This window comes from Ammospiza nelsoni, chromosome W (assembly GCF_027579445.1).
Source record: "Ammospiza nelsoni isolate bAmmNel1 chromosome W, bAmmNel1.pri, whole genome shotgun sequence".
Classification (NCBI taxonomy): Eukaryota; Metazoa; Chordata; class Aves; order Passeriformes; family Passerellidae; genus Ammospiza; species Ammospiza nelsoni.
This window is the reverse complement of record NC_080668.1, coordinates 20561850-20583446: the sequence shown is the minus strand read 5'-3', so window position 1 is coordinate 20583446 and position 21597 is coordinate 20561850. Positions and strand designations below refer to the sequence as shown.

The 21597-nt window shown below is 51.2% G+C and overlaps 1 protein-coding gene and 1 pseudogene across 1 annotated transcript; both read left to right on the top strand.

The window, feature by feature from the left end:
• The first annotated feature begins 6208 nt into the window (after positions 1-6208).
• On the top strand, positions 6209-6814 carry LOC132086163 (zinc finger protein 572-like). The gene is made up of 2 exons (XM_059491631.1): positions 6209-6411; positions 6496-6814. The coding sequence occupies exons 1-2, from the start codon at positions 6209-6211 to the stop codon at positions 6812-6814; spliced, it is 522 nt and encodes a 173-aa protein (XP_059347614.1).
• A 9707-nt stretch (positions 6815-16521) lies between these two features.
• On the top strand, positions 16522-17454 carry LOC132086106 (olfactory receptor 14I1-like; annotated as a pseudogene).
• Positions 17455-21597: the final 4143 nt, after the last annotated feature.

Here is a 21597-nt window from a genome sequence, read left to right as displayed (position 1 = left end):
GCACTTTGGGATTGGTTATTACTAGAAGCGCACCGGTTAATAAGGGTAGAAGGTATTGGGGAAAAATGATAAATATTGTACACGTAACTTCGGGTATAAAGATAAGTGACCGCCCGGGGGCTTGCAGTGTGCCCATGGCTGACTTGCTGTGCAGACCTCTGTCGGGCTGAAAGAAAATCTTTTAGATAAACTATTAATAAACACCGAGACCGAGACAAGATCAGAAGTCTCTCCTCGTCCTTTGAAGCGCCGGGCTCTTCAAGGCCATCCCTGGGCCTTTCCAGGCCACCTAGACAGCACAGAAAACTTACAAGTGGCGTCCCTGAGCTATCTCCGGTCATAAATCAGCAAAGAAAAACATGAAATCTACACGATATCGCCCCTTCCCCTCTCCCCGCCCCGGGGCTCCCCTGTTCCACAGCCCCGGCTCTCAAGGGGATCCCCAAAACCAATGTCCTTCCCCATCAGTACTGGGCCATCCCCACGTGGACCCCCCAGGACCCCCCTGAGGGGTGATCGCGGCTCCTCTCACCCCGAAAAAGCTCCTCTTAGGGAGCCCGAAGATATCCGGGGCTCGAGTCCGGGTTCTGCTGGCTCCAAACACTCACCAAAAAAATCCTCCTGGAGACCCCTGGCTGGAGTTATTTGGGAATTTAGCTACTTGAGCTGTTCTTCTTCTGGGACTTTCAGCAGCCTTGTGTTCCTCACCTTGGAGTGAATGAACCTTGTCAGTCTTGCTGGTATCATTTGCTCCCTTTCCTCCAGTGATTTTAACAAACTTTTCAAGGAAGGACAAGAAAATATTTTCTTTTTCCCTGGCCATCCACAAAAGCCATTTTCCTCATAAGTTCTCCCATAAGTTCCCCAGGATGAAGGAGGGACTGTGTCCAAGTTTCCAAGAGTTCTTCCAGAAAGAACCACAATCTCCTCAGAGGAAGGAACCATGATGTTGTCAAAGGCACTTGGGGACAGACAACAGTGCCTGAACTCACTGTGCCAAAATAATGTCGCAATCTGGTTAAGAAAATTGTTAGAGAGATGCCTCTGCACCAATTAAGGTGCTAACGAGACCAAATCCAAAGTAGATTTTATTAAACAGTAAATGTGAGGTGTTGCAGTGTGTTGTAAACTTCCTTCCCCAGGTGTGCCAATACCTCTCTTCTCCGTCCCCCCTCGCCCCCTGCTGGGCTGTCAGTCAGGTTTAATGTTCCAGCAAGGCGTGGTGTGGTTGGTCAAGTTCAAAGGATGCCCCTCAGGCCCAGGGGTCATTGGCCTGTGTAGGTGTCATCCCCCCCTGAGACCCTGCCCCTCTCACCTGGTTGGGTGGCTCACCTGTACCTCCCCTCCCCCTGTCCCTGAGCTTAAAAGGTGAATGAGACCATGCGGTCAGATTCTGTTGGAGCAGTTGCTCACATTCAGACCTCTGTAACCATGGAATAAACCTCTGGACATTAAACCCTCCGGCAGAATCCTCTCCTTTTTCTCTTCACCATCGCCTGAAGCTATTCCTCCTGAGGTAAACGGGGTTCCAACAAGCCTGGACTTGTTCAGTGCCCAGCTGCAACCACCAGCAAGCCAAGGTATCTCTGGGGTGATACACCGCAGTTGCTGCCTTTGGCCCAGCAGCGAGGGTCAGACTGGCCCAGGCACAATCCAACTGGTAATATTGGGAGCCTTTTTCCAATAGTGAGGTAGAGAGAGAGAGATCGAAAAAAGGGAAAAGGAGGGGAGAGCAAGCAAGTGACAGGGATAGAGACCTCCCCTGGAGCAGGGCAAGTGTGACATTGTCCCCTGTGTGTGTGTTGCCATCCCACAGTGGGGGTTTTACAGCTGAGCCAGTTTGGGTAAGAGGAGTGGTGTTCACTCCCTGAGCAGGGATTACCCCACTGTTTCAGGTTGCAATGTAAGATGTAACCAAATGCATGTTTTCAATCCCCATCTTCATCAACTGTCATAAACAGGTGGGAAAGTGTTCTTTATCTCTTCCATGATTCAGCCCTGATAATGCCCTCCAGGGGAGATATTTTCTGTGAATGGGCCATTGAGTTTTACTGCAGGACTGATAAAATTCCATCATCCCATTGTGGGATGCTCCGCCCAGGGGGAGGATCTAAGCATTCCTATCTGGATATAAGCTGAGTCTTTCAACACCAGGAGCACCTTGCCTACTGGATTCCCAGAGGACAAGAGCTCCATTACCACCACTGGACCTTCAGAGGAAGACCAGACCCTTCTACAGGATCACTGCTTTGACAAAATCACGTTCATCACTCCAACAGGACTGCACCCACCATTTAATGGGACTGCTGCCAACACCCTGACCAACAGGGTGTCAGGTTATATCCTGACTCTGTCAGTTTAAGGTAGTGTTTCTGTATCATTGCCTTGGTCCTAATTTTCTTATTAAATTGTAATTCTGACTTAGACTTTCCCTCATGTTTGCCGTCAAACCAGTACAAAACTCAATGTGCTCATCCCTTGTTTTCCTCCCAAAATAAGATTTCCCATTCCCAAACCTTCACCTGATGGAGGAGAAAGCTGCGAGGAAGAGGAAGATGCCCTGGGACACCCAGGCAGATGAGGAGGAAGTCGGTGCTCCTTTCTCCCTCTCTCCTGCTCCAGCTTCCAGCCCAGCACTGCCCCTGGCTGCAGGACAGCCCTGGTGCCAGTGCCATCCTGCCAGTGATGCACTGGGGGGATCCCCTTCCCTCTGGCATGGAGGCAAATCCCATCCTCTCTTTCTCCTTCCTTCCCCAGGTAAGGAGCTGAGGATGGAGACCAGGGAGGAAAAATCTCCACATCAGAACCTTGTGAAAGAGGCCATTTTGAGCGACTCTAGTGCAGAGGAATCCAACATGGAGGAAATGCCAAAGAGATCCCACAGGATGAGGGGCTCCAAAGCCAGCCCAGGATTCTCTGAGGAAGAAAGTGTCACAGACATTTCTCCACAGAAATCCTTTTCTTTCATATTTCTGTGTCTTCGGGAGCCAGAGGCCCCCGAAGAGAAGGTAAACAATTATTATCAGCTGCTGTGGAATGCAATAGGATTCACCTTGATTGGCTCATTTTCTATGTTTATAATTAAGGGCCAATCATCAGTGCAAGCCAGGGGACTGAGTCCCTGGACACAACTTTGTTGTGGGTTCTTTTCTATCTATTCTCAGCTTAGCTAGCAGCTCTGCAAACCTCTCTCTATATTCTATTAGTATAGTAATAATGTATTATGTATCATATATTAATAAATTCAGCCTTCTGATCAAGATACAAGATTCACCGTCTCTCTCTCACCAGCAGCGACCCACTCAGGCCGCTGTAATATCTGGTGACCCCTCGTGTCAGAGCAAAAATTAATCTGATAAGACCAGAGGAGCAAAATTGCTGCACTGGGTAAAAATCCTGTATGTGTAGCATTTGATGGTTGCTCTGAAGCAACCTCAGAAAGTGGATTCAAGCCAGGAGCTGAAGAACCGAAGATCCTGATTTGGACAGAGTTCACAGCCAAGGCTGACCACAAAGAGAATCTTTCTTCTGGAAAACCATCAGGAAAGATGATGGAAAAGAGCAGCAGACCTGTGGAGCTGGCCAGAGCAAGCTGGACTCTTTCAAAAGGTACTGTTCACTTTTCTATCCCTGATGAACCAGCCCTTCGTAGCTTGTGGCTGTTTGTATGGCAGACCCATGCCTTGCCAGAAGAGATTCAATTCTCCCCTTCAGAGGAGAAAAAAATAGCCCTCTGGAAACATTGGTGCAGGGAAGACGGTTTCTTTTTGTCAAAAACAGATATCTATGACTTCTTTCGATGGGCAAAGCTTTTTGGGTTCTTTGCTGATGTCTTATATGCTTTAGATGCTTTTGTCTGGGAGTGCATGGACTCGATTATCCAGTGCGTCTACCTGGAGGGACGCGTGTTGCCTTCCATCTACCCAGCATTTATAAAGCTTTTCCCAGTCCTGAAGCGCAGAGCAGCTTGTTTTCAATGGATTTCTAACTGTTATGGCCAGGCTCCGTTTCCACCGCCCTTGGCAGAAGACCCGGTGGGTGACGACTTTGGGTTTCTTTCCCCCCCCTGCTTCACGGCGGGGGGGGGCGAAACTTCGCGGCGCGAAGAAGTTTTTTTTACTCTTGCTCCGGAGCATGCTCAGATGGAGCCTCCTCCTTCCCCCCCTTCTCTCTCTCCGGGGGGATGGGAGCGGCTGCTCAAGCCAGCGCCGGCCTCTCAGACTCCGCCTTCAGAAAGGGGGGCGGCACCGGTCTCCGAGGTTTCCTCCACGGCCCTGCTAGAGCCGTCACTCCAGGAGATCCCGTCTCCGCCTCTCCAGGAGGTCCCGCCCGCGGTGGCACCAGCCTCCCTGCCCCCGCAAGAGCCTCTGTCGGAGAAGGCCGAAGAGACAGCACTTCCGCCGATTGACCTGTTGCTAAGCAACGGCGATGCTTCGCCGCTCCTCCCAGCTCCGCTGGTGCCCGTGCCATGCCCGCTGCCGTTTTCAGAGCCCAAGGACGCAGCACCAGCGTGTTCCCGCGTGTCCCCGCCGCCTCCACAGCAGACCCCAGAGTCAGCAGCAGAAAACGGAGTTGAGCCCGCGGGACCCTCGGAGCAGCCCGCGGCGGATCCCACGCTCAGCGCGATTCCCTCCCCAGTTTCGGCTCCCTCCCCGATGCTTCCACCGGACGTCCCAGCAGTCGCTCCGGCAGGGGGTCTCTCCTTCCGTGGAGCGGGGGCTGCCCGCCAGCTCACTGTTGTGGCAGTCCAGCTGCCTGTTTTTAAGATCAGCATTCTCGGCGGTTTGGGGGGTGGTTTTTCGGGGATTGTCCCATGGAGGCCGCCGCCTCTCTTGTGTCCTAGTGGCATGGGGGGGCAGGTGCATCCAGAGAGTTCTGCCTCTGATCCCCAGCCCGGAGGGGATGGGGATGAAGCCAGGGGGCGGATGAGAGACAAACCCGATGTATTGCAGAGGGAGAGGGCACAGTTGGAGGAGACCATAGCTGGTTTGCTGTGGGAAACAAACATTCCCAGACCCGAGATGAAGATTCTCGGGGCAGCTTCTATTTCCCTGCTGCTGGCATGCCTCAGTGGTTTAGGGGAAAGGAAGCGTCTCACTACCCGTGCTGCCATTGTGCTGGCAGCAAGGCTCAGGCCCGTAGGAATGCAGAGCCTTCCTCATGGGTTTGGCCTGGGATGCTGGGCTCAGGAAATTCCTGGGCCGGGCCCGCTGCGAGGCCTCTTGATGTTTCTAGGGGTTCTGGTTTGTCCTACCGGTCCGGGTCCCCCTGTGTGAGCCAGTTTTGGGGTTCCTGGTCCAGTATGGGCCAGGGCCCCCAGGGCCTTTTCTTTCTCTGGCATTGCTTTGCTTGGCTGCTGCTCTTTTGCTTTTCGATCAAAAAAAAAAAAAAAAAAAAAAAAAAAATTAAAAATTAAATAAAAAAGATTGAAAATACTGGGCAGCAGCTCTGAAGCGCTGAAGCACTGAAAGGCCAGCAGAAAGGACATTTCAAAATTGTACAAATTATTTAAAATTGTGTTATGCTGTTTCAGGACCAAAAAGGACTCTAAGATGTCCAAAAGAAACAACTTCAGCTGATGGACTGTTCCTGAAACTCAGCTGCATGGACTTGAATTCTCTTTGCATTGTTTCTTGCAATTTTCTTATACTGTAGGATTGTTTTAGTGAATTATTAGTATTCTATATTTTATAGGTGAAGGAATTTCCTGTTCATTCCACATCAGCATTTTTCTTTTATTTTTATACAATTTAGAAAGGTGAGATGTCGCAGACATTTCTCCACAGAAATCCTTTTCTTTCATATTTCTGTGTCTTCGGGAGCCAGAGGCCCCCGAAGAGAAGGTAAACAATTATTATCAGCTGCTGTGGAATGCAATAGGATTCACCTTGATTGGCTCATTTTCTATGTTTATAATTAAGGGCCAATCATCAGTGCAAGCCAGGGGACTGAGTCCCTGGACACAACTTTGTTGTGGGTTCTTTTCTATCTATTCTCAGCTTAGCTAGCAGCTCTGCAAACCTCTCTCTATATTCTATTAGTATAGTAATAATGTATTATGTATCATATATTAATAAATTCAGCCTTCTGATCAAGATACAAGATTCACCGTCTCTCTCTCACCAGCAGCGACCCACTCAGGCCGCTGTAATAAGAAAGAACCACCCAGAGCCAGGAAGGGGGACAGAGCTTTAGGCAGAGCTCAGAGATGGTGGTTCATGAGCAGCTTTGTGATGGGGAGAAGCCCCACAAGTACTTGCAATGTGGGAAGAGCTTCAAACAGAGCAAGCACCTGGTCAGCCACCACATGATCCACACCGGGGAATGGGCCTACGAGTGTGGGGAATGTGGGAAGGGCTTCAGCTACAGATCCACCCTTGTGACCCACCAAGGCATCCACACTGGGGAGAGGCCCTGTGGGTGTCCCCAGGGTCAGAAGAGGTTTCACACCAGCTCCAGGCTCCTCCAGCACCCACAGATTCACTCGGAGGAGAGGCCCTACTGCTGTCCTGACTGTGGAAAGGGCTTCAACCACAGCTCCCACCTCATCAGGCACCAGCGCATCCACACAGGGGAGAGGCCCTACCAGTGCGCCACATGTGAGAAGAGGTTTCACACCAGTTCCCATCTCCGCCTGCATGAGCGGATTCACACAGATGAGAGGCCATTTTGCTGTCCTGACTGTGGGAAGGGCTTCAAGCACAACTTCACCCTCATCAGGCACTGGCGCATCCACACTGGGGAGAGGCCCTTCGAGTGTCCCCAGTGCGGGAAGAGCTTCACCCAGAGCTCTCACTTGACAAGACACCAATAGAGCCACCAGTAAGGGAGGCCCTGCAAATGCCCCAGCTGCAGGAACAGCTTCATGCACTGCTCTGTCTTCATCACCCATGGGAGAACCCACATTGAGAAGAGCACTTGTGATCCATTTTCTCTGTGATCCATGCTGGGAAGACACCTGCCTGTCGTCCTGCCCCTGCCCTTGACATGATGTGGGATTGAAGAACATGAGGGTCTGGCCATGGCCCTGTCATTACATTCACTCCAACCTCAGGTTATTGCCAGGGGCTGGAAAGGGACTCTGTATGTCTCTTTCCCTGAGGAGAGGAGTGCCCTTTCCAGGCAGGGGGAAATACGTGGCAAGGAAGAGGCTGCTGTTGATGTTGTAGTTTTCCGTGTAAATAGCTTTTCTTATGTCTTCTGTTATCAATATTGTTTCTGTTCCTTTTTTTCCTTATCTTGTTGCTGTTCCAAATAAATTGCTTTTATCCCAGCCCAGGATCTTTGCCTTTTGTGCTTTCCATTGGAGGCAGGAGGGCAGTGAGGTAAGCGCAGTTTTAGCAGGAGCAGGAAATTGGGGAATCCCATTCCTGAACCCCGGCCCGTGGAAACTGAGCATCCCAGCTGGTCCCAGCCCTGGTGGCCATGGCAACAGCACTGGGAGCGGGTCCCTTGCTGGGGCTGTGGGAACCTCTTCCCTCTGGTGCCCAGGGTCAGGAGTGGAGGGAACGGCTGCAGCTGAGTCGGGGCAGGCTCCGGTTGGATGTCAGGAAAAGGTTTTTGCCCAGAGGCTGCTGGGGCCATGCCCAGGCTCCCCAGGGAAGGGTCCCAGCTCCAGGGCTCTCTGAGCTCCAGCAGCGTTTGGACAGTGCTGCCAGGCCCAGGCTGGCATTGTTGGGGTGTCCTGTGCAGGGCCAGCAGTTGGACTGGAGGATCCTGATGGGTCCCTCCCAGCTCAGCCAATTCTGTGGTTCTGGGATCCCATGAGCCTGGGGATGGGGCTGCCAACGGTTGCCATGGCAATGGGCTCTGGCTGCAGGCCTGAGCTGGTGTCCATGGCAACCACCTCTGGCATGGGGTATCCATGGAGCTGCCATGGAAACTGACCATAGCAAGAGGGGCTGGTGATGGTTGCCATGGAAACTGACCATAGCAACAGGGGGCCCCTGATGGTTGCCTGCTAAGGATCTGATTTGTCACATGCGCTCACAGGGGTTCCATGGGGATTTCCAAGAGTCTCCAGGCTGTTCCAGAGCTGGAATGTCACAAGCACAGAGAGAGGGGCTCCATGGAGACCTGCCAGGGCTTCTGGAGATGGTAAAGAGCCCTGTGGTCAGAGGCAGTCACAGCCATTCCTTGGTGACATCCCAGGGGACCTTGGGCTGCAAAGGCACCGATCTGTCAAAGGCACTCACAGGGGCTCCACGGTGACATCCCAGGAGTTCCCAGGCTGCCAAAGGGCCAGGATGTCCCAGACACTCACAGGGGTTCCTGTTACGGGCAGAGTGGGACCTTCAGGCGAAGTTCATTAGAGAAGCTCCTGTTGGGTAACAAGGCGCAGAAAGGATCCCCAATAGCCCCCATAGATCCCCAAATGTCACTGTTGAGTCAGAGATGACACAGACTCAGATCAGAAGGCTAAAGGCCAAAAACCACCCGTTTATTCAATCCTCTTATTTTATACCTTGGTTTGCTACAGGTGGACCTCACTGGTCCTTTAATCAACACATTTCACATGATTGGCCAGTTAAGACAACACCCTTCAGTAAGCACTTTCATGAAAAGAACCAACTTTTTACAAACATTGTTGGGGCACCAGTTATTGATGTTTATTTTATGTTGAGCCTGTTTGGGGACTCCCTGGATGGGGTAAACCCTCCTGTAGCAATTCTGTGCCAGATAAAAGGAGATGCACAGGACTTTTTTGGTCTTCAGCTTCTTGTTTATTGTCATCTTATCTAAAGTTTTGCATTGCTGTCCACACCAGGCTCAGCACGCTGGAAAGACACCTCAAAATGGCCCTAAAATGCACAGTTTCAAGGTCTTTTAATGTTGTCTCATTCAATTAACTCTTAAAATGTACATTATTTCTACTTATCTGCCAATAACTCATCCCCTGACTGTCCACATAAACTCTGCACTGTGCTTTCCTTGACCAATCACCCTGTGTCACCAACACTGCAGAACATGAAGTAGATGAAAAAGAAGACAGGGACTACACCCCAATTCCTCCATCTTGCTTCCTATCTGCAATATACCAAAAATCCCAAAACCTAAATTTCTCATCGAAGTGACATACTACACTACTCTCTGTTATCTATTTCACACTTTGGTAAATTCTAATCTTTCTCAAAGTCTTGGAAGTCCTCTCCATGGCGAAGGATAAAGACAGTGTTTCTCTGGGGGTCAGGACCCCTCAGAGCAGACACAGAAATATTCCCTGTGCCCTGGATTGCCACACATTTAACCTAAAATCCTTTAACTCTTAATATGTGAAGTTATCCAAAAATGTTCCAGGTAAGCAGGATTACAAGGAGAAGAAATAGAGAACAGAAAGACAGCAGATCCATAGAAAGACACACACATAAGCACCAACTGCTGGGGTACCAGCATTGCTAACAGAGGAACTCCAGGAGAAGGCAGGATCCAGACCATAAGCTGGCCTTGTGCTCCAGCTTTTAACCCCCTCGGCCTTCATGGGTCTGCCCCTGGGGTGGGACTGCCAGTTGTTTGTCCAATCAGAGCCAGGGTAGGCACCAGCTGCTAGTGTGATTGATTGACAGATCAGCCAATGAGAGCTCGGTTAACACTGCCCCTGCTATGTGACTGACAGCTCTGCCAGGCCAGGGCTGGGGGCAGGGCTCTGTTCCCCCACAAACCAAGGCCTGACCAGGCCCTGGCCCTACACGGGCATTCCGAGCATCCCAAGGTGTCTCGGGACATTGATCTCATCCAGCCTCTGACAGTGACCACAGTGACATTACGGAACCTCATGGAACCAAGGGTCCACGGTGATATGGTGGACCTCCGTGTACTGAGGAGTCCATTGTGGCTGAGAGGCAAGATGTCTTCACAGACTATTCAATGGGTGAATGTAGGGATGTTAGCATCTTTGAAATGGGTCTTAATGTCTCTACTAACTTCAAGAAACATTTTAACTACAGAGGCTGGACAGCTTGGTATAGGAACGTGCTTCTTGTTGACGGAGTGACAAAACTATTCTTTGTTTTCTTAAAAAGGAAAAAAAGCTCAGAAGTTTCTCTCACCAATTATGTGAAAAGACATTTCATAGGAAGCCTCCTGAAACAGAAAAGGGTGTGCACAAGCCTGAACTTCTGAACTCTGGGTTAAAATCACTGGTTCAAGAGGGGAATATGGGGTAGGGGGTTCAAAAAGTCTGTATCGTCTGAGTACCTCAGCCAATGGGGAAAGGAAGGGGGCAACATGTGGCTAGGAGCTTTGATAAAAGGAGGCTGATCCCTCTTGAAACTTCGAGGAGAAAACTCCATGGGCATGTGCCCTGGTGGATTCTCTCCCTTTATTCCATTAAAGTTGAAGGACTCCTCTGTCTCCTTTATGGACACTGGCTTTTCATAGTGTGATTTTCCATACATGACACCATGGAACATCACAGAACCAGGGAGCCATTGTGACACATCAAGGCCCTGTTGGAACAGAAAAACCATTGCTGACAGTACAGAACTCATGGAACCAAGGGGCCATTGGAACAATGCACATCCAAGGACACCATGGTGACACTATGGAACCTCGTGGAATCAGGGAGACCATTGTGACACTCTGGTACCTCACAGAATAAGGGGGACCATTACGAAATTCAGGACCCTGTGGAAACAAGGGTCAAGGATGAAGCTGTGGGGCCCGTAGAACCAAGGAGCCATTGGGACACAGTGGGGCCGCAGGGAGCCGAGGAGCCATGGTGACATTGCAAGCGCTCAGGGAAGCATGGGGCTATTGTGACACTACAGAAGAAAGGAGAACAATGTGACACTCCAGGGCCTCATGGAACCAAGGAGACCATTGTGACACTGTGGGGCCCTATGCAACCAAGGGCACAGGGAACAGGTGTGGCTGGTTTGGCCTCCCGGGGGCTGCTGGACAGGTCTGGCTGACCTTGGCATGTCAAGGCTGCTTCTCCTCTGCCCCTGAAGCACTGGGACTCTGGGCTTTCCTTCCTATGGGAGAGAATTGTCCTTGCCCTGCAGGAGCTCATGGCCAAAACTGGGATTCCTCTCCCAAATTTTCTTATATGCAAAGATTGTTCCCAGATGAAATCTGCCAGGAGAGACAGATCTGGATGCCTTGGCCACCCAGGGGCCACCTCTCATCTGCCTTTGAAACACTGGGATCATGTGCTTTTCTTTCTTATGGGAAAAAACCATCCATCTCGACCAGGTGCCCATGGCCAAAATTGAGAATCTGCCTCCAGAATTCCCAACATCCAAGGATAGCTCCCAGACAAAAGCTGCCAGGACTGACAAGTCTGGCTGGCCTTGGCTTCCTGAGGGCTGGCACTCATATGCCTATGAAGCACTGTGCTTTCCTTCCTAATGAAAAGGACTTGTCTTCCTGTCCAGGCACCCACAGCCAAATATGAGATTGCACCTCCAAAATGCCCTATGTCCAAGGAGAGTCCCTAGATGAAAGGTGCCAGGACAGACAGGTGTGGCTGTGTTGGCCTAAGGGTGGCCACCTCTCATCTTCTTCAAAAACACTTATACTTGGCTTTTTTTTTATTTTTGGTAAAACCCATCCATCCTGACCCGGTGCCCATAGCCAAACCTGGAATTCTACCTCCAAAACTCCGTACATTCAAGGATTGCTCCCAAATGAAAGCCAGACAGGTCTAGCTGCCCTTGCCACTTGGGAGCTGTCCCTCACCTGCCTCAAAACACTGTGGCTCAATGCTTTCTTTCCTATGGAAAAGAACCATCCCTCTTCTCAAGGAGTCCGAAGTCAAAATTGAGATTTCTCCTCTGAAATTCCATATATCCAAGGACTCCTCCATGACAAAAGCTGCCATGACAATCAGGCCTGGCTGGCTTGGGAGCCAGGACAGGAGCCACCTGTCTCCTCTTCTGCCTTTGAAACACTTGGGCTCCGTGCTTTCCTTCCTCTGAAAAAGAACTGTCATTCTTATCTACAAAGAAATGGCCAAAATTGGGATTCCACCTCCCAAATTCCCTATATCCAAGGGTTGCTTTCATACAAAAGCAACTAGAACAGAGAGGTCTGGCTGACTTAGGCCTCTGATGGCCACCTTTCGTTTGCCCCTCAAATATCGGTGTTCCCTGCTTTCCTTCCTATGTAAAAGAACCGTGCTTCTCCTCCAGGTGTCCATGTCTGAAATTGGGATTCCACCTCCAAAATTCCCTACACCAAGGGTTGCTCCCAGGTAAATCTGCCAGTACCATCAAGTCTGGCTGGCCTCTGGTGGATGCCCCTGCAACACTGGGGCTGGGTTCTTTCCTTGGGAAAGAAGGAAGATCCCTGCGACACTGTGGGGACCTCATGGAACCAAGGGGATCATTGTGGCACCATTGGAGCCCATGGAACCAAGGGGCCATGGTGACACAGAAAGGCCCCATGGACCCAGAGACCATTATGACTCTGTGGGGCCTGATGGAACCAGGAAGACCATTGTGACCCTTCAGGGACTCGTGTCACCAAGGGGGCATTATGACACCTCAGGTCCTCATGGAAGCAAGGGACCACTGGGACACTGTGGGGCCCCATGGAACCGAGGGAACATGGAGCAGGTCTGGCTGCAAGTACTGAGCCCAGCTGGGGTCACGGAACCATCTGCAGGCCCCAGGTGAGATATGAACTCTTTCAGTGCTTCCATCCTCCCTCGAGTGAGAGAAAAGGATAAAGTGCAGGCACATAGAAGAATTACATGAAGACACCGAGGGCAATGAAGAGGAAGTTGAGTCCCAGATGGGAGGGATGAGGAGATGTCCTCATCTTGGGGCTGCAATCCTCTGGTAAAGCTATGGAGAAGGATATAACTGATACATCAGACTCTCCTTTTCCCTGTATCGCATTGAAAAGTACGAGGAAATGACTTGTTCAGCAAAGCCCTCCATGCTAAAGTAGCAAATTTCAAAGTAGCTGTGATCCCATGAGAAGTTTGAACATGGAAAAAGGGAAGCATGATGAGATCCTGTGCCTTCACAGGGAGAAGAAAAAGATGTCCTCAGAGATGAAGATGATTTCAGAAATAGATGAGGAGAACCTTTGCTCTTACACAACTCATCTTTTAACTAATACCCCATAAGTTGACATGGCCCATAAACACAACTGTAAAAGAGCTTTGAAAAAATGGGAGGGATGTCACAATTGCAGATTTTTCTGGGCAGTTGCTATTCATGGAAATTGAGAGTGACAAGAGAAGTGTCTCTTCTGGACAAGTCTCCGTAGCATGAAAGAGAGACTCCTCTCCTTAATTGAACTCAAGAAAGACTATTCTAGTTGGGGTAAACTGACTGAAAATTTTAGGTTTGTCTCTTTATATTGTCAGTAACAAAGAAAAGGTTGTAGGGAGAGGAGAACTGTTCTGAAAGTTGTGTTCTTATTACTCTTTCTTTTAGTTGCTATTAATGAACTTTTCCTTATACCCTCTAAAAGATTTGAGCCTGCTTTGCCATTCTCCTAATCTTATCACACGGGAGGAAATGAGTAACTATATTCTAGTGAGTGCACTGGTAATTAGCCAACACTGAAGCCACCAAAATAATTGCTGCATTCTCCAAGAAAACTCAAATTGGCGAACCAAAACCACTACAGTAACATTTCTGATGAACTGCACTAGAGCAGAGGGAAATCAAGGCAGAGCCATGGTTTGTCAGGACTTGCTTGATCCTAATGAGCCCTGTGGTGCATTTGGAGCTGAGCCCTGGAACCTCAGGGTCTGAGAGAAGACTGCACAAACCTTTCCAGGAGTCCAAGTCAGAAGAAAATTCCAAAGTGTCTCAAACCATGGATGCATCCCACTGAGGTCCATCTGCTACACAGGCTCGTCATGGACTCCTTGGAGGAGAGAACTGGAGGCCAGGATGGCACAAAAACTTCTCAGAGATTCAGTGTGAAAAGGAAAATCGGGAGTACCTTAAAAAACTTGAGTAAATCAAAGTATTAATGAGCCCCACTAAATGTAAGTACAAAGCTCTCCAGGGACTCGTTAAAGCAGATAACGGGGGCCATGATTTCACAAAACTCTCACAGAGTCTGTATCAAAAGGGAAACACCAAGTAACTTAAAATAACTGAAGTTGCTTGAAGCATTAATGAGCCCCACTGAGTGTTGTTACTGACAAAGGCTCTCCAGGGACTAATTGAAGCAGATAATTGGAGGCCATGATTGCACAAACCTCTCAGAGACTCCAAGACAAAAGCCAAACCCAAAGTCCTTTGAAAAACTGTGAGCATTCAGGAGCCCCCAGGGCCATTACTGAGCAAGGCTCCCCAGGGACTCCTTCCAGCAGATCCTTGAGGCCACTGGGATGTGGGCTAGGGGTGGATGCTGAGGGCAGGACAATGGGCTGACAGTGCCCAGCCTGGCTGGGGCTGTGCCAGGAGGCCCCAGGGCCTCAGAACAAGGTGTCTCCTCCCAGCCGTTGGTGGCACAGACACTGATGTGCCCCAGAACACCAAGACTCGGCTTCTCTTTGTCCCCACCTGTCATCCCTGCCTCCAGTTCTCTGCTCTGCCTGGGGACACTTTCTCAGTTGTGTCCCTCAGTGGAACCCATTAAAAGTCCAAGAAACTTTGGAGTTGGATTCTGACTTGGAGTTCTGGAGAGGTTTCTTCAGCTCCCTCTCAGGGACTGATGTTCAGGGCCTGAGCACAAAGCCCCAGAGGCTCATTAACGTTCTTGTGCTGTGTCTGTGCTGCTGAGCTGGGCTGGGCTCGTGGCACAGAGGCAGCTCCTGGTAACCAAGAAGAGCTTCAAAAGCACATTTCTCTTGATGAGCAGCTCTTCTGCCAGCCCAGCAGGGCTGGGACACTGCCTGCAGCCACCCCGGGCCCAGCACAGAGGCACAGAGAGCTTCAGTCAATCAGGGCTGGGGAGGTGCTGAGAAGTGCCTGGGGCACAATCACAGCCAGTCCTTTGCACAGGAACCTCTGACTGCAGGACGATGCAGCTGCAGCTCCTGAAGCCATCTCCTAAAGCTGGAACATCCCAATGCCTACAGACCCTGTGAGTACAACTCTGGGTGTTTGTGGTGCAAAGGAGGAGAAATGCTCATGAAGCTCTGACATGCTGAGATGTTCTAATCAGTCATAGAATATTTCCAAGACAAGCTTTTTAATAAAAGTGAGGAAATTTACTAAGAGTTCAAGTATTCAGTTTCCTAATATTGGAGAATGTCAGGAAGGTAGGGTTAAATATTAAAGATAGTATGAATTGCTAATCATTATATTCTTCAAGTCCCTGAGATATCCAAACTGTTGGTTTTAGCGATCAATAGATTCACAGGAGATCCCTAATGTGCTTTGAGTCACTCTGCCCATGGACAGCACCAGTGTCACCTTTGCTGGACCCATCAGGCTCAGTCTGAGCTGTCCTTTCTACAAGCTGCAAACAGAACCTGCCTCCAGCCAGTGCCCTGCAAACAGGCAGGGTTCTGTACGGCCAAGGAGGGTGCACAGAGACTTGGGGTCTGTGAGTGCTGGCAAGGAGTGATCAGGCACAGGGAAACACCTGCAGGAGGAAAAATTCCAGGAAGCAGTGAGAAGATCGGGCAATGAGAGAAAACAAAACCCAGGAATGCTGTGGCAGGGAGAGTTTAGAGATGCCCACAGGATCCCCTCCAGTGCAGCCCCTCCCTCTGAACAAGCCCTCTCCCTCCTGTGCCCCAGCTCAGCCTCCGCCCTCAGGGCTGGGGCTCCAAGGCGTGCAGCCCCTCCTGTGCAGGCAGAGCTGCAGCAATGCCGTGGGGCAGCTCTGCAGCCCCGGGCCCAGTTCCCTCTGCAGAGCGCAGGGCTGGGAGCAGCTGCCGGGCATGGGGGGGTCTGGCAGGGGGCACAGCTGGCTCAGGGTGACGCTGTCCCCAGTGCCCGGCTCTGGGCAATGCTGTCAGTGCAGCCAGGGAAGGAGCTGCATCTCCCTCAATCCAATGCCATCATGAGGACACTTGGGAGTCTCCCTGAGATTTCAGTCCAAGCTGGGAGCTTCAATCCAGGGTGCAAACCTGTCCTGGAGCATTTCTGAGTTATAAGATTGATGGGGAAAGGCAGAGGTGTTGTGACACAGAAAATGCTGCTGGGTTGGTAAAATGAGCAAAGTGAGTCCTTGGCTACAAATGTGGAGCTGGGCTGTGGTGGATCCATCTGCTCTCAGCAGTAGGTGGTGGCATTTTAAGGGAAGCATAAGAAGGTGGTCACCTTCCACCTGAGAAAGTTTAAAGCCCAAAGAAACTCTGAACAGGTCAGAAGTACAGACCATCTCTCCTCAGTCTGCATTCATCATCTTGACCCAGGGAACTCACTCTGTTCTCCCTGAGGGCCTCAGACATGCTTTTGTTTTTATATCCAAAACAACCAGCAGAGACATGGGGTGAGCTTATAAAGAAAACCTCAGAACTCTTAAACATTAAAGACAATGTCTGTGTGTTACCGAGGAGGATGTATGGGAAATGGCCTTGATTTTGTTTACAGGTACCTCCCCTAAGTATTTACTGTCCTTTCTGCATGAACAGGTCCCCATGTGCAGCCCCAGCAAATGTCCAACAGCAGCTCCATCAGGCACTTCCTCCTGCTGGCATTGGCAGACACGCGGCAGCTGCAGCTCCTGCACTTCTGCCTCTTGCTGGGCATCTCCCTGGCTGCCCTCCTGGGCAACGGCCTCATCATCAGTGCCGTAGCCTGCGGCCACCACCTGCACACGCCCATGTTCTTCTTCCTGCTCAACCTAGCCCTCAGCAACCTGGGCTCCATCTGCACCACTGTCCCCAAAGCCATGCACAATTCCCTCTGGGACACCAGGGACATCTCCTTCACAGGATGTGCTGCTCAGCTCTTTTTCTTTATGTTCTTCATTGGAGCAGAGTTTTATCTGCTGACCATCATGTGCTACGACCGCTACGTATCCATCTGCAAACCCCTGCACTACGGGACCCTCTTCGGCAGCAGAGCTTGTGCCCACATGGCAGCAGCTGCCTGGGCCAGTACCTTTCTCTATGCTCTCATGCACACAGCCAATACATTTTCCCTGCCCCTGTGCCATGGAAATGTCCTGGGCCAGTTCTTCTGTGAAATCCCACATATCCTCAAGCTCTCCTGCTCCAAATACCAACTCAGGGAAGTGGGACTTCTTGCTGTCAGTGCCTGTTTGGTATGTGGCTGTTTTGTGTTCATTGTTTTCTCCTATGTGCAGATCTTCAGGGCTGTGCTGAGGATCCCCTCTGAGCAGGGACGGCACTAAGCCTTTTCCACCTGCCTCCCTCACCTGGGTGTGCTATCCGTGTTTATCAGCACAGGCACATTTGCCTATTTGAAGCCTCCCAATATTTCCTCCCCTTCCCTGGATGTGGCCCTGTACGTTCTGTACTCGGTGGTGCCTCCAGCCCTGAACCCCCTCATCTACAGCCTGAGGAACCAGGAGCTCAAGGCTGCAGTGTGGAGGTTGATGACTGCATGCTTTCAGAAACATTAAAATGCTGGGCAATATCTGCAAATAACTTGTAATCAGAGTCATCTTTGCTACTTCTTTTTGGCTTAAGTGTGGAGGTTCTTTTCCTTTGTTTTATGTTTAAATATAGTCCAGAAAAAATGTCATTGTTTGTGCCATTTCCCATTTTTTTTTCTCTCCAAATTTCCTGTGGCCACAGACTGTGTCAATGAGGGGCTGAACTCTGGGTGACTTTAAAGGAAATAAAGGACTTCCCAGCAGAGTTTTCTGCAGAGATGCCCTTTTGTTGCCTTCTCTGGAGCTGCAGCAGCAACGTCTGTGTGCAGAGCTGGGGGCAGATCAGTGCTGGCCCAGCAGCTGTGCCCAGCAGCATCCGCACTTGGTGTTTCCAGTGCTGCTGCCGTGGCCCTGCCCCACTGCCCTGGTGGCCCTGGTGTTGCTGCAGGGCCTGATTGCTCTCAGGGCCGGGCACAGCCCTGGGGGTGGCAGTGCCGGGGCTGCAGCAGGGACAGGCCATGGACACTGCTGGGGCAGCGCTGACGCCTCAGCCCAGGGCCTGGGGGCTCCAGGCTCCTTGCCCAGGCTCTCTCAAGAACACACCCAGGCCAATGCTCAGCACAGAAAACCCCTGTGAGAAGCCCCAGGCTGGCCATGGCAGGCTGGGGGCAAACAGCATGGCTGGGGCTCTGCAAGGGCCCTTGGGCAGATGGGAAGGAGCAGCAGAGCAGGGGCTGATCCATCTCCAGTGCGCTGCACAGCGCAGGGCAGCGTCCCAGAGCGTCCTGATGGAGCTGCCAACAACATCCTCCCCTCTGCAGCCCTGGCCTCTCCTCCAGCTCACACAGGTGCCCCATCCTTGCAGGCACACACACGGCAGGACTGCCTCAGCAGCCCCTGTTTGCATTGCACACAGCAGGGGGAGCACCCCCATGCTGTTGGTGTGGGGACATGAACCTGAGGGAGCACAAATGCCATCAGCCCTTGGGACCAGCAAAGGCTGGGGGACTCAAGGGAAACCACTCAGCTTTGTCCTGGCTTCTGCAGTCAGCCAGAAAGTTTGTTCCCATCAGCTGGGAGTTTCCTGTCCCACTTCAGACGCTGTTGCTCAGAGCCAGGGCTGCCTGGCAGCCACCCCAAACTGCCCTGAGCATTTCCTTTGCTTCATCTTGGCTTTTTGTACTCTTTCCCTCGTATAAATTTCTTCCTCTTGCCCACCCCTGTTCCCTGCCCTGCTAACAGCGCATCCCTGTTTGCCCTTTCCTCTCTGGCCCCACTCCCCATTGCAGTTCCTGACTTGGCACCATGGGAATGTCCCTTGGGCAGCAGGATCATCCTACAAGTGCTGCAGGAATTGCCTGCAGGCTCCTGCAGTGCCTGGTGCTGCTCCCTTGCCAGAGGCACCCCAGGCCAGGGGGGCACATCTGGGCTGCTGTGTCTGGCTCTGAGGCTCCCTGTTCTTGGCAGTGAGGAGGAGCTGCAGAGGCTCTGCAGGACTGACAGGATGGGCTTTGGGGCTGGCAGGAGAAACTGAGGGACCTGGGCTGCTGGAGCTTCTGAAGAGGAGGCCCAGGGCTCATCCTGCAACTGCTGCACGGGTTGTTTCAGAGAATCAATGAATGAGCAATGTTGGAAAAGACCTTGGAGATCATCAAGTCCATCCTGTGCCCTGACACTGCCCTGTCTCCCCTGAGCCTCCTCTTCTCCAGGATAAACAACCCCAACTCCCTCAGCCACTCCTCACAAGACTTTTGTTCCAGACTTCTCCCCAGCCTTGTTGGCCTTCTCTGGACACGCCCCAGCCCCTCCATGTCCTTCCTATATTGGGGAGCCCAGAAGTGGACACAGCACTTGAGGTGCTGCCCAAGCAGTGCTGAGCACAGGGGAAGAATCCCTGCCCTGCTCCTGCTGGCCACACCATTCCTGATCCATAGGAGTGCCAGTGGTTGGATGAGGGAAATGGTGCGGAGGAGGTGGGGACAAAGTCTTATTGATTGTCATCCATGAAGGGTCTTGACTTTCATATCTTTTCTGACTTCATTAGAAGTTTCTGGGGATCAATATCAATTGGACATTGATGATATCAATCTATAAACTGGAAAAGAAAGCAGGGCAAAATAATTCTCTCTGCATTGTTTTCAGTGGAGTATATTGCAGTGTCAAAATGGTCTCCTTGGTTCTACAGAGCCCCTTGGTTCAATGAGGCCTTGAAGTGTCACAATGGTCTCCAGTATTTCATGAGGCCCTGCAATGTCCAATGGACCTTTGGTTCCACGAGTTCCACACTGTTCCATGAATCCTTAGTTCCATGGGGCTCTGTAGTGTCACAATTTTCTCATTGGTTCCAGGGTGCCACACAGTGCCACAATTGCTCTTTGGCCCAACAGTGCCTTATAGTGTCCCAGTGGACTTCTTGGTTCCATGGGGATGCAAAGTGCCACGATGGCCCTTTGGTTTCACAAGGCCTCCAAGTGTAAAAATATCCTCCATGGTTTCACAAGGCTGTGCTACGTCACAATGGACCCTCAATTCCATGATGCCCCAGAGTGTCACAACGGCCTCCTGGGTTCTGCACTTTAAGAATGCCCCCTTGGTCCCTTGGAGCTCCACAATGTCACTATTGTGCCCTTGTTTCCATGAGGCCCTGCAATGCCAGAATGGTCCTTTGGTTCCACGAGGGCCCATGTGTTACAGTGGCCTCCTTGGTTCCACGATGTCTCGTAGCACAGCAATGGCCTCCTTGGTTCCACAGAGTCAGAATGGCTCCTCTGTCCCATGAAGCCCCACAGTGTCGCTGTGGTTACTTGGCTCGATGAGGCCATACCATGCAACAATGGCCCCTTCATTACAATGGGTTCTGAAGGTTTATAGTGGTCTCCGTGATTCCACAAGGCCCTGCAATATCCCAACAGACCCTTGGTTCCAAGGGACCTGCAGTGTCACAAGGCTGCCTTAGTTCCACAAGGCCCTGCAGTGCTGTAGTGGCCCCCTGGTTCCATGAGGCAAAGCAGAATCAGAATGGCCCCTTGGTTCCATGGAGCACCACAGTGTCACCATGGTCCCATTGGATCCACAGGGCGCCGTAGTGTAACAATGGACCTTTGGTTCCATGAGGTTCCACTGCATCACAATAGACATTGGTTCCATGAGGTTTCTCAGTGCCTCAGTGGCCCCTTGGCTCCACATGGCCCCACACTGTCCAAATGGTCTCCTCGGTTCTGTGAAACCCTACAGAGCCACAATGGACCCTTGGTTCCATGAGCTTTCGCACTGTCAACAATGATCTGAGTTCCACAGTGTCACCATGGATCCTTTGTTCCATGAGGTTCTATAGCATAACATGACCACCTTGATTCCAGGATTCCAGAAGATTCTGCAGTGGCACAATGGACCATTGGTTCCATGCAGCCCCACACTGTCACAATGACCCCATGGGTCCAGGAGCTTCCACAACGTCAGCAATAGTCTCCTTGTTTCCATGAGGCCTTGCTCTGATACAATGGACTTTTGGTTTCATGGAATTTCACTGCATCACAATGGACAATGAGACGGAGTGGGGATCCATTCTGAATTAGGTGAAGTGCCTGGAAGAGGTGAGAGGTCTGTAGGGCCAAAGCTGAAGAAAGGCCGCATTCCAGAGACAGCAAGGAGACAGAGAAAGAAAAACAGAAATTACCGCAAGGTCGATCTGCCCCAGACCTAGGAATTCCTCTGATAAAGAAGAACTAGTGCTAAATGTCACGCGGAATGAATATGTATGAACTTATTGTGAAACTGTATGCATATGCATTTGGGAGGGGGATAAAAGAGGACCTGAGATCTTCAGAGGTACGCATGCCTTGTTGGGGGACTTGCGTCCGGCGCGTGTCGTAAAATAAACATACCGGGCTTTACAACTTTTATAAAGTTGTGAGGTTTCTTCTTTTCTCCGCAAAACATTATGGCGAGCCAGGCAGGAGTTCTCTGTCCCCGCAGGGGCAGGGGGGATAGACGGACCTCCAAGGCGCGCCCTAGGATTTTTTCCTGGTGGGGCTCCGCTCGTCTCAACTTGCCACCTGCGAGGACAGACAAGGACCTGCTGGCCTGCGGAGGAAGATACGGTATGTACTGAGGGGCCCCTGGGGGAGGGAAAGGAGAGCAAGGGAGTAAACCACCCGGAGACGTCTGGGT